The sequence below is a fragment of the Bactrocera dorsalis genome, chromosome 2 (genome assembly GCF_023373825.1).
Source record: "Bactrocera dorsalis isolate Fly_Bdor chromosome 2, ASM2337382v1, whole genome shotgun sequence".
NCBI lineage: Eukaryota > Metazoa > Arthropoda > Insecta > Diptera > Tephritidae > Bactrocera > Bactrocera dorsalis.
In genome coordinates this window covers 84,563,034-84,576,673 of record NC_064304.1, presented here as the reverse complement: position 1 = coordinate 84,576,673, position 13,640 = coordinate 84,563,034, and the positions used below count along the sequence as shown (strand labels likewise).

Below are 13,640 nucleotides of genomic sequence, written 5' to 3'. Positions count from 1 at the left end.
GACAGCTGTTACTTGATTTATACTCGTAATATAATCAGTTTGGTTTTGCCCATTAAAGGCGAACGACCCTCAAACTCGTTGATGAATGGACCCAAAATGGACGAGATGGCCATCGATCCTATTTTCACAATTGGTGCATTAGTAGTAAAAAAAATAGCATTTGGAAAGATGATAATCCATAAGCCACTGTTTGGTATGCTCTACAGTCTGTGTTTTCTTCAAAAATGAAGGCGAACATCCTGTTGCAGTCAATAGGGAACGCTACAGAGCCATGATTAATTAATTACTTTTTCATGTATGAATTGAAGGATGTTGATGTGGACGAACTTTCGTTCCAACTTTTGGTGAGCGCGTCGTGAGCCTGTGGCGTGGCCGCCACGATCTTGCGGATTAACACCGCTGGACTATTTTTATACTCTCGCAACAAAGTGCCTAAGGAGTATTATAGTTTTGTTCACATAACGGTTGTTTGTAAGTCCTAAAACTAAAAGAGTCAGATATAGGGTTATATATACCAAAGTGATCAGGGTGACGAGTAGAGTTGAAATCCGGATGTCTGTCTGTCCGTCCGTCCGTCCGTCCGTGCAAGCTGTAACTTGAGTAAAAATTGAGATATCATGATGAAACTTGATACACGTACATATTTCTTGGCTCCATAAGAAGGTTAAGTTCGAAGATGGGCAAAATCGGCCCACTGCCACGCCCACAAAATGGCGAAAACCGAAAACCTATAAAGTGTCATAACTAAGCCATAAATAAAGATATTAAAGTGAAATTTGGCACAAAGGATCGCATTAGGGAGGGGCATGTTTGGACGTATTTTTTTGGAAAAGTGGGCGTGACCCCGCCCCCTACTAAGTTTTTTGTACATATCTCGGAAACTACTATAGCTATGTCAACCAAACTCTAGAGAGTCGTTTCCTTCAGGCATTTCCATATACAGTTCAAAAATGGAAGAAATCAGATAATAACCACGCCCACCTCCCATACAAAGGTTATGTTGAAAATCACTAAAAGTGCGTTAACCGACTAACAAAAACGTCAGAAACACTAATTTTTACGGAAGAAATGGCAGAAGGAAGCTGCACCCAGGCTTTTTTTTAAATTGAAAATGGGCGTGGCGTCGCCCACTTATGGACCAAAAGCCATATCTCAGGAACTACTCGACCGATTTCAATGAAATTCGGTATATAATATTTTCTTAACACCCTGATGACATGTACGAAATATGGGTGAAATCGGTTCATAACCACGCCTTCTTCCAATATAACGCTATTTTGAATTCCATCTGATGCCTTCTCTGTATAATATATATGTACATACATTAGGAACCAATGATGATAGCGGAATAAAACTTTACACAAATATGGTATTTGAGCTGAGGTATCCCTTGCGGAAAAATTGTCGTGATCGGACTATAACTTTCAAGATCCCTGATATCGAACACGAAGAACTCAGTGCCTAACCTAACATAACCTAATTTTTCACGGAAAATATCGGTAAATCTCTCAGAATTTAATTCTAATTAATTTTACAGCAAAATAAAAAAATATGTATATGACGGATAATGAAATCTCGATTATCACTTTATCATGCGAGAGTATAAAATGTTCGGTGACACCCGAACTTAGCCCTTCCTTACTTGTTTGTTATGGTTACGGTTCACGGTTATGTGAAGTAGCTTGTCTACGCAGATAAGCCCAAGACCACCGACACCTTTGACGTGAATATTCAGCGTTTTGTAAAAATTTATCGAAAATTGGCTCCATGGGCTGTTATTTATTCTTGCAAGCCACAATGGTCACTTGCCCTTTAGTAATTATGGACTATTTAAAAAATAACCAGATGTACACTATGTCTATTACTAAATAAAAGAGACTTAAATATTGAATCAAGCACTCACAAGCTGCTTGCTAAAGAATAGTTCTTCACAACTAATTTGCAGCTGGAATCAAATATATGCGAAGAAGAATAACACAATTACTAAAAGTTTTAACAAAAATGAACAAATGTATACACATACATATGTATATAAATGTCCGAACATTCATAAGTAAGCATGTACTTCACTGTGCGCAAAGCTTTTAATCATCTGTCTGAGTGCTACTACAATAAATACTTTATCTTAATTATTGCATAAATGGAATTCCTTCGTGCGACTACCATAGTTAGTTATAAATGTGAAGAACGCGCTCCCAATAATGCGATATGCACTAAGCCGGTCATAAATTGGAGCCACAGCTGCACTTACAAACACACCCACATACAAGTATATATTGACCGGTATTTCTATATGGATAGTTTCTTCATGGAAATGAGCCCAAGTAGTTAAATGAATTATGTGCAGTTATAATACGCATACCAAGCTTAAATGCATGTGCGTGTATATGTAGTTTATCACTCTGGACACACCTACTTTTTCGCCACACCGCAAATACAAACGGAAATGTTCAATTGACTTGAAGAAAACGCGCTACACAATGACAGATAATAAATGGACATTGTGAGATACTTTGAAGGAATTCCAAGGAAAGGTGCTCATCAAGCAAATTAACCAGCAAACAAACAAACATACACACTTATATATATGTATGTATATACATGTGAATACAAAATGGGAGATTAACTGCTAAAATTAGCCACAATTCAAATTTAATTAAGCCGAAGCCAAGCGAAGCTATTGAAAGCATAGGATAAATTTAGGTTTATTTTTGAATGTCGTGAACCATTTGTGTATGTCCCTATATACATACATACATACATATATAAAATAAAATTTATAGTTTATGTCGGTATGTAAATGGTGAAATATAAGTATTATATAATAAATCCATATAGTATAAGTACAACTGCGATCGAAATAATAGCAGTGGCATAGCCAGGATTTTAAATGAAGCAAAAAAATAGTGTGATTGATTTTTATTTATTCAAGTTTAAAAGAAATGTGTTTTCCTTACAGATTAACATAAAGTGCTTCCTTAAATTAGTAAAATTTGGCATCCATACTTTCTTTAATCCTAAATAATGAGCATGTACCATAGTAAGAGAAGCACCACCATACATTGATTTTGGCACATGCATTTTATCCCATCCGTGAAACATATTTAGAATGAAATGAAGCTTTTACTGGGCTCCGTACATACTGTCGGCGTCTTCGAGAACCAAATTAAACAATTTTTATTTCGTCGGACCACAATATGTTGCGCCATTTTTCGACTGACCAATGCAGGTGCTCTTCAGAAAATTGAACTCTGCCATGCACTTGCCGAGGTTTATGTAATGACACCTTTCTTGGCCTCCTGCCATAGAGTTTAACTGCTATAAACTTTTTTCTTATTGTGGAAGCAGCCCATCTTTAAATTTTTTGAGGTATAAAATGGCTTTTCTCAGGCCAAAACCATAACTTTCCTCATCTGTAACCGCGAAAGACTTTCTTTTCGTCCCCTTGTTTCGGGATTCGGTTTCCATTTTTTTTGCATTCGCCATCATTTTGTCGGAACATCCGAGCAAACCTTCGATAAACTTGTAAGATTTTTCTTTCGTCAACATTTTATTTATGAGATTCCGCTTTTCTTTAGAACAATGTTTTAAAAATTTTAAGAGCGATGTATTCACTAAAGAACTGTTGTATCAATTAACATTAATTGAATTTTTCGCATTTTAATCAAATTCTTTGAAATTATACTACTATTTTAAACGAGAGGAAAAAAGCAACTACGAGTTGAAAAAATAACGGGACTCCAAGAATGTGGTAACCTTATCAAAAATTAATTAAACCCAGAGTGGCAATATTTGGGCCTTTTAATTAAATAAGCAGAATTTTTTAAGTGTAAAAATAACATTTTTTAATTTTCACAAATGAATGCTATTATTTCGAACACAGCTGTATATGTACAAATGTTATAATTGTTCCATAGCTTCAGTAATATTCAAGCTAATTATTAAAAAAATTGATAATGAATACATAAACATGAAAATGTATGCACTTAAATATTAAATATAATCATAAAAGCGTTTAATGCACATCCGCAGGTTACTTGCAAACGGATCTGTGAATTTGCATACATACATAGTTAGTTATGCAATTAAGTATATTTAATGTATGTAAATCCATGCAATCTACGTACTTTGTTCGGAACTGCGTGTGTCTGATGGAGATCTACTTGTGCGCAACTGTCCACTTCCTGCGACTCGACTTAGCAACAACAAATTGTTATTATAATGATCTTTCGCTGGCGTTGTTGCGGCACTATTCGTTACTGTTGCTGCTGTTGAGGTTGAGAGTAATGACGATAATTGTGTACCACTACCACCAGCAGTACGCGTCATATGTAATGAGTCCATACTTTTGTCAATGCATAATAAGTCAAGTGTCTTCTCTGCGGTGTGGTTGTTGTAGCTACTGATGCAGTGGTTATGTGTATGTACGTGCCGTTTTATTGTTGTCCAAATAAGCCAGCGTTGCGCAATTAGCTTCACGTACTATTGTGCGAAAACTGCAATGAGACAAATAATACAAACGAAATTAGTCGCCATTCAATGCTATTTAAAAAGGTGTAGTAAAGAAGGTGAAGGGCAAAATTATTATTATTAGGCGTAATAGTTTTCAATCCGATTAGAAGCCAGCTGAAATAAAAAAAAAAACAAGAAGAATAATGTTAACTTCGGTTGCACCAAAGCCATATATAATGCCCTATACAAATAAACAAATTTTGATCGATCAGTTTGTAAAGGAACTATTATAATATATTAATCCAATAGAATATTCCATGCCAAATTTTGCAAAGACATTTTGTCAAATAAAAATGTTTTCCATGCAAGAACCTGATCCCGATCGTTCAGTTTGTATGACAGCTTTAGTGGTTTGATGTCGGTCGCTGCGACAAATGAACAATTTTTTGGGGAGAAATGGACGTGTGCTTTCAGATTGATATCTCAAAAACTAGTTCACGTATATATTTATAGATGGACATGGCAAAATCGACTCAGCTCGCTGCTGCTGATTTCCTAAAATATTTAAATTGGTCTTAAAAATTTCCTTCTGCGTGTTACAAACTTCCTGCCAAACTTATCCTGTTCAGGGCGTAATTATAAATGACAAATAATATATTTTAATTCGAGTCGCCTTCGTTTTCGCTATTAATATTCGAATGAAACGCGTAGTTCAGTAATCGGAAACTTAAACGACATATCTTCTTAATTTCATGTCTGTATGTAATATTTCTTCTTCTTCTTTACTGGCGTAGACACCGCTTACGCGATTATAGCCGAGTCAACAACAGCGCGCCAATCGTTTCTTCTCTTCGCTACGTGGCGCCAATTGGATATTCCAAGCGAGGCCAGGTCCTTCTCCACTTGGTCCTTCCACCGGAGTGGAGGTCTTCCTCTTCCTCTGCTTCCCGCGGCGGGTACTGCGTCGAATACTTTCAGAGCTGGAGTGTTTTCATCCATCCGGACAACATGACCTAGCCAGCGTAGCCGCTGTCTTTTAATTCGCTGAACTATGTCAATGTTCGCCGTATATCTCGTACAGCTCATCGTTCCAATCGATGCGGTATTCGCCGTGGCCAACGCGCAAAGGACCATAAATCTTCCGCAGAACTTTTCTCTCGAAAACTCGCAACGTCGACTCATCGGTTGTTGTCATCGTCCAAGCCTCTGCACCATATAGCAGGACGGGAATTATGAGCGACTTATAGAGTTTCGTTTTTGTTCGTCGAGAGAGGACTTTACTTTTCAATTGCCTACTCAGTCCGAAGTTAGCACCTGTTGGCAAGAGTAATCCTGCGTTGGATTTCTAGGCTTGAACATTTGGTGGTGTTAATGCTGGTTCCTAAATAGACGAAATTATCTACAACTTCAAAGTTATGACTGTCAACCGTTGAGTGACGTGAGGGGGAGGAGGGGGGAGAGTGCCAAGTCGCGAGTGCGACGACTGTGTTGTTTGATGACAGGAGATATTTCGTCTTGCCCTCGTTCACTGCCAGACCCATTTGCGTTGCTTCCTGTGTTCAGTCCTGGAGAAAGCAGAACTAACGGCGCGGGTGTTGAGACCGGGAATGATATCAATATCATCGGCAATACGCCAGCAGCTGTACACTCTTATAAAAGATTGTACCTGCTCGGTTCAGTTCTGCAGCTCTAATAATTTTCTCCAGCAGCAGATTGAAAAAAGTCGCACGATAGGGAGTCTGCCTTGTCTGAAACCTCGTTTGGATATCGAACGGCTCGGAGAGGTCCTTCCCGATCCCTGACGGAGCTTTTGGTCCCGCTCAACGTCAGTTTACACAGCCGTATTAGTTTTGCGGGGATACCAAATTCAGACATTGCGGCATAAAGGCAGCTCCTTTTCGTGCTATCGAAAGCAGCTTTGAAATCGACGAATAGGTGGTGAGTGTCGATTCTCCTTTCACGGGTCTTTTCCAAGATTTGGCGCATGGTGAATATCTGGTCGGTTGTTGATTTTCCAGGTCTGAAGCCACACTGATAAGGTCCAATCAGTTTGTTGACGGTGGGCTTTAATCTTTCACACAATACGCTCGATAGAACCTTGTACGCGATGTTGAGGAGGCTAATCCCACGGTAGTTGGCGCAGATTGTGGGGTCTCCTTTTTTATGGATTGGGCATAGCACACTTAAATTCCAATCGTTGGGCATGCTCTCATCCGACCATATTTTGCCAAGAAGCTGATGCATGCTCCTTATCAGTTCTTCGCCGCCGTGTTTGAATAGCTCGGCGGGCAATCCGTCGGCACTGAATATTTAGATATGTATATAAACATTTTATCGATATCTATTAAATATTTAGGAAAACGACTTATTAAATTAAAAAAAAGATTCTAAATAAAATCTGAGAATTATATAAATAAACAAGAAATAACTGGATATCTAATATAAATGTATGCTATGTTGGCATGATTGCTTTGTCATTTCACAAAAATTACAATGCGTCTAACTATAGAAAGGCTTCCCTTAATTACATCGAAACCACAAGAATGTTCTCAAAACGTTTTAAACTGACACTCTTACAAGCGTATTTTATTTTTCTTTTTTTTTTTTTTATTTTTTTTTATTTTATTTTTCTATTGTTTTTTTTTTTTTTTTTTTTTTTTATTTTTTGTAAACTCCCATCAGTACAAAAATAATTAATTTATGTAAGGTTCCCTTACACATACGTATATCAATATGCAATTATTCATCGAATAATTAATTAAATAATATAAAATATAATAATACATATATATAGTCTTTACTTATTTTTTATTGCACGAAAAACTGTGTATATGATAATATTAGTACCCAAGAATTTTTAAAAATAAATAAATTCCCCAAAGTCACACATTATTTAAAATAACATAAAATATTTGCACTGAAACAAACTAATTAAAAAATCGAAAGTGGAATTCGCTCATGTGTATAAATGTATGTATGTATTTGTGTACAATTTATAAAAAAAAAAATAAATAAATAAATAAATGTGGGAGTGTAGTCACAACGCAGGGATGTGTTTAATATAAATATCGTCACGAAGATAAAAATTATATACATTAAGTGTTTTAGATTTTTTTTGCGCGATGTAAAAGTTGGAAACAGTAAAAATAATTAGAAAATAACTAAACCGTTTGAAAATTTGAACGAAAAAAAGTTACATTATTGGTAACTCACTAAAGAGGTTTAGTTTTACACCTACATACTTGAAAAGTTTAAGCAAAAAATTAAAAGATTATTACAATAAGGATATTAAGCTCAAGAGATTTGGAAATACTTACAGTTAAAACTATAACGGCTTTGAGATATAGTATTTCTAAGTAGTCCTGCAAACTGTTTGAGAATTCTTACACATTTAGTTCCATATCGTCTATCTCGTATGCGTTTGTAAATATTGCGTATTTTCGATAATTTTTTTTATAAATAAAATCAATTTAAACAATTCTTTTGAAGCTTTCTGTTATAACATATACATATGTATCCAGATGTCCGACTGCTCTCAGAACGAAGAACCTAACGGCAACTTCTCGAGCTGGAAAGTTTTCGTCCTAAATATCTATTAATTTCACTAATGCCTAGTAACTATAATGTAAAGGCAAACCTAACTTATAAATGAAGATAACTAATTCCATTATATAATAAATAATTCGCAAACAATTTAAAGCAGAGCAGTGTTAAAATATCAGTGGATCATGGTAGATATGAATGTGTGTTTCCGAACTATTTAATGTTATTTATGAATATAACAAGTAAGGAAATGCTAAGTTCAGGTGCAACCGGTCATTTATTTTATCCATATATTTTTGCCAATATCACAAATCACCAATCATAGGAAGTAAAGTCAGAGAAATGTTCGGAAATCCTAATATTAGTTATATGGGGGCTAAGTAATATAATCATTTACATATAACCGTATATCAATCTCGATTAGTTTTAGGTGATACGTAGAACCGCTAGGTGAACAAAACTATTATACATACTCTGTAGCAACAAGTTGTAAGAGTATAAAAACAGCAAAAGCAATAAAAAAATAAATCGGCATCCAGCTGAAAACATAGAAACAACAACTAGAGCAATTTGTTCAGTGTAAATTCCAAAGTTGAATCACCCAACATCCGACTAACAAACAATTTGATTACTCTGCTTCTGAAAGAAAAAAACAAAAAAATAATTCAAACAGCACAAACAAAGGAAGTGGCGTTCGTGTGGCGCGTGCGCAAGGCGATAAGAAGCGGGCAGCCGAGTGGATGAACAGAAACTGCTATATATACGTACAAATATACACATAAACATATGTACATACATATATCTGAATGATCACTTGTAGCATAGGCCGCCAGATTAGAGAAATTGAACGACTAGTTATCGTCTAAATATATTAAGCCATATCTATATACTTACATACATATGCACGTGTATGTATGTTTTGTTGTTGAGATTATATAGCGGAAATGTGTGATAAGAGTACAGCGTTGTCACTACTATTTTCGTGTCTATATAAGAGAATATACCCTGCCAACCATCAGCGGGTAAAAAAATGGGGTGGGGTAAAATGAGGGTAAACGTGGGGGTAAACATGTGGAGTTTGTCTTAGGCCGAGCGAATATTTAACCCACTCACGTACGTATACATGTGATCATACAACAAGAAATAACCCGAAAATGTGCGTTGGTGTTAGTGCATAGAGAAAAAATATGTAGTTGTATTGAAATATTTGTCAAAAGCGGGTAGCCGTGGTTGGCTGGGTATGTATTCAATATTTTTGCAAAGTATATGTATGTACATATATCGTCACCTAAAATCAAAACAACGTATCATCAAAAAATACGAAATCACTGCCAAATATAATAACCAGTATATAACCATCTTATAACCAAAACTCAAATTTTGTTTCAATATACATACATAAGTGGCTTCTATTACACAATTTTTTCTTCGCCTGTAACTTATGAAAACTTATGTTACGTTATTTTGCATGTAAAGCTGCCTTCCATATTGAAAGCGTGATAGAAATATAAAGTACAAAATTAAAAAACATATCTAGAGAACTCACAAGTTGTCATAACTCATCGTAAAATCATAAAATCACAAATTTGTACATTAGTTTATAACAGTTGTTATTAGATTGCAAACAAACACAAGAAAAAAACGTTAACTTCGGCTGCACCGAAGCTAATATACCCTTCACAGGGGCATTTCTTTTAGTGACTATGTGTTCAGTTTGTATGGAAACTATATGCTATAGAGAGTCGATCTGAATCTGAACTTAAGCAGTAATCCATGTCAAATTTCATGAAGATACCACGTCAAATGAGAAAGTTTTCCATACAAGCATTTGATTCCGATCATTCAGTTTACATGACAGCTATATGCTATAGTTAACCGATCTGAACAATTTCTTAGGAGATTACATTGTTGCCTTAGAGAATAACCTGTGCCAATTTTTGTGAAGATACATTGTCAAATGTGAAAGTTTTCCATACAAGAACTTGATTCCGATCGTTCAGTTTGTATCGCAACTATATGTTATAGTGGTCTGATATAAGCAGTTCCGACAAATGAGCAGCTTCTTGAAGAGAAAATGACGTTTGTAAAATTTCAAAACGATGTCTTAAAAACTGAATTGAGTTCGTATATATACAGACAGACAGACAACAGACTACTACAGACAGACAGACGGACATGGCTAAATCGACTCAGCTCAACATACTGATCATTTTTATATAAAGTATATATATTAGGTCTCCGACGCTTCCTTCTGGGTGTTGCACACTTCGTGGCAAACTTAATATACTCTGTTCAGGGTATCAGAAGTTTCACATAGTCTCATAAAGTTATAAGTTATAACGATCCGAACACATAGCGTTCAAAGTTGTATTTGCGTAAACTTATTTTAGTATGCAATCCAACAACAAATTTTTTAAACAAGTATAAAAATTTATGATTTTACGATGCTTTATGACACGTTGTGAGTACCCCAAATAAGTTTACGCAAATACAACTCTGAACGCTATGTATTCGGGTCGTTGCAACTGATCAGTTGATTTCTGTTTACTTCAGTTTGCTTTTGTGTTGTGGTTAGATTTGTTTGAATTTTTCTCAGCTTGCTATTTTCGAGGGTTTTTGGATTAATGGAGCCGTTTAATGTTATACAGGTAATATGAAAATGAATAATAAATACAATTTTACTAATTAAATGTGTTTTTAGACAAAAGCAAAGCGGGTGCGTTCCAACCCAACAAAAAAGTGGCTGTTGAAAGAAGAGAAATCATTGGTGGAATTTTTGACACATAACAGGGAATTTGAGGTATATCTATTAAATAACAACTTCGAAATAATCTATTATAATTTGATATAATATAATTACAGAAGCCAACGTCTCAAATTTATTATAGACGTTTTGCAAAAGAGAACAACATTGCGGTGGACTGGAAGGTGGCACGCTCGAAGGTTCGGTATATGCGTATAACATATAACAAAGCAAAAGCATGGGAGAGCTCGATTGGTGCACGAAGTATGGAAGGCGAAACTATAAAATGTAAAATTTTGTTTCGTAACAACAATTTCTTTGTCATAAAAGTCCATAAAATGGCGTGGAATAACTAGCAAATCGCATGAAAATTCGAGAATTTTTATTTAAATGTCATTCATTTTTCTGCTCTTACTTAGAATAACTAGACATTTTTATTTCAGCCACTTTACTTAAAATGTGTACGTTTTTTTATGAAATGGATGAAATTTTCGGCGGTAGACTGCTTGAGTCAGCAGTGATCAACGAGAGTTTGGAGAGCAACGATAACTCAAACTATTCAGAATTAGACCTTAACGAGTTACCCTCTTTTGCGGCTGTAAACGAAAGCGAATGCGGAAATAAGACGATCCGTAAAAGAAAATATTCCAGAACAGCGGAATCAGAGATTCTACAATTTCTGTCTGAAATTATCCAGCTGAAAAAACAGAAAATTGAGCAAGAAAAGAGTTTTAAGGAGAAGGAGTTGGAATTAAGAGAAAGGGAATTGGTGATTATGGAAAAAGGAATGGAGTTAAGAGCGAAGCAAAAATTAGTACTAAAAGACAAAGAAATGGAAATGAAACTGAAAGAGTTGCAAAGTAAAGAAAAATTAAAAATAATGGAATTACAAATGAAAGAAAGACTAAAAATGGAGGAATTGAAACACAAATACAAATAATTTCAACTTAATATAATGGTGCAAGTGGATTTAAAATTATTTAGAATGTCTAATTAAAAAAAAAATAAATATTTATGTGTGAATTAAACCAGTAAATAGTGAATATATATATTTGAATACCGTATACTGATATATAAGTATAAGATACTTGTATTAAGTTGTTATATGCTTTTGTTTGAAGTCAAGAAGACTCCAACACGTGAGTTGGAAAGGTTCTAAACGAATACATATATCTGCCGGAAAATAAAGAAATCAAATATATATAGCTATCATTATGAAATAACCGACTTAAAAAAAAAAGATAATAATAAGTGTTGTGTTTGCTTTCTTATCTATTTTATATTGTCAGAAGTGGGTTATAATTTGTAACAAGGTAAACAGTTATTGTGCATTTTTGTAGTAATGGTGATGAGTAAGTAGATGGAAATAAAGACAATCATTATAACCAAACGAACAACCAAAAAATAATATAAGAACAAGTAAGGAAGGGCTAAGTTCGGGTGCAATTCTAGTATATGTATATTGGTTATATCTGACAGCGGAAGCTGAAAATGTTTTGCTACATGTACTATGTAATATGATGTAGTGAATCGTAAGCAATAAAAAACTCAATTTCGACTAAAAAAGTGTTCCCTGAGATTCATTAAGGTATCTCACATACCAATCATATGGCCACTGGCTTCTGCGAACCCCTGCACTAAATTATAGTTCTATATCTTGATTAAGTGCGTAGTTATGTCACTTTATATGTCCTTGAATGGCGTTTTGTGGGCGTGGTAGTGGCCCGCCTTACCTTTTGCCAGAGAACATACGTACCAAGTTTCAATACGATATCTAAATTTTTACTCAAGTTAGAACTACACGGACGGACGGATCAGATGGACAGGCAGACGGTCACTCGGATTTCAACTCGTCTCATCATCCTGATTATATTACTCTTTATCTATTTCGCTTAGTTTTAGGTGATACATACAACCGTTACGTGAACAAAACTATAATACTCTGTAGCAACATGTTGCAAGAGTATAAAAAGGCATGGTTAGGCAATTTGTAATCAATTTCACGTGAAGCTACGAAGCAACAATTTTCAATATTTTGTTATCGTTTCACTTGACTCATTTAAGTGATAACAAATATCGGATTTAATTGAATAGGTAAATATTTACATTCACACGTAGAGAAATAAAGCTTTTTTCCACACAGAAATTGTTTATGAGATCCGATCCATAAAAAGGGAAATGTCATGTTTATAATGGTACATACATATGTATATGTATATATGTAGGCCGCCACAGATATGTAAGTGTGCATAACCGCAATTGAGTATGTGCGCATATTTGTACAAAGTTATTAATAAACATTCCATTTCCTACAGGCAAATGCACCAATGGCTTACTGTTTCAGTACAGGTACACTTAATACCATTATGGTTTATGTTCTCTATAGCACAAATGTCAATAAGCGTCAGAGAGCAACACTATGGATTTCTCCCAAAGATAAAGCAGCAATCATTAGTCGGTAGATTTGAGCGGTTACTCGATACTTAAAAGATTATTGTGCCGAACATGACACGAGATATGCCTGAGTGAAGAGAGTTTCCGTTAAATGCGGAATATATTTTATTATTACAATAAACTGGTATGCTTTTGGTGAAACTTGTCCAACTGGCACGTTAGAGTGTAAAGTATTCTTATATACATACATATGTACATACACAAGTGTAATTATGTAGATATATGCCGATATTTATTTAACATTCACACATATATATGTATATAGTATATATACATAAATATTTATTTATATCAAGTGATACATTGTCAACAAGCTTTTCTCGAAATTGCATAGAAATTGAAATAATACTACAATTCCGGCGTCATAAGAGTAATTTTACTGTGAAATTTGTAATTTAAGCACTTTGTAGTTTCTAAGGAAATATTATCATTATTAAATATTATTCGA

The 13,640-nt window shown here is 34.8% G+C and overlaps 2 protein-coding genes and 1 long non-coding RNA gene across 6 annotated transcripts in view; 1 reads left to right on the top strand and 2 right to left on the bottom strand.

Annotated features, from left to right (window-relative positions):
- LOC105228541 (transmembrane and coiled-coil domains protein 2) overlaps positions 1-13,640 on the bottom strand; it is a 58,374-nt gene that overhangs the window by 12,009 nt on the left and 32,725 nt on the right. For 3 of the 4 annotated variants that reach the window (XM_049449097.1, XM_049449098.1, XM_049449100.1), the window contains one exon: positions 4,128-4,496. In XM_049449097.1, coding sequence (XP_049305054.1) covers positions 4,128-4,344 — 217 coding nt within the window. In that variant the 5' untranslated portion in view covers positions 4,345-4,496. Of the gene's footprint in view, positions 1-4,127; positions 4,497-13,640 lie in introns of those variants that run through there. The other variant, XM_049449099.1, reaches the window with a different exon arrangement.
- The window catches only part of LOC125776537 (uncharacterized), a 182,155-nt gene that overhangs the window by 152,070 nt on the left and 16,445 nt on the right, over positions 1-13,640 (bottom strand). The gene's annotated exons all lie outside the window — the stretch shown is intronic.
- LOC105228571 (uncharacterized) lies at positions 10,242-12,344 on the top strand. Its single transcript, XM_011208448.4, has 4 exons — positions 10,242-10,643; positions 10,697-10,795; positions 10,858-11,026; positions 11,182-12,344. Exons 1-4 carry the CDS (start codon positions 10,620-10,622, stop codon positions 11,676-11,678), a joined length of 789 nt encoding a protein of 262 aa, XP_011206750.2. The 5' UTR covers positions 10,242-10,619; the 3' UTR covers positions 11,679-12,344.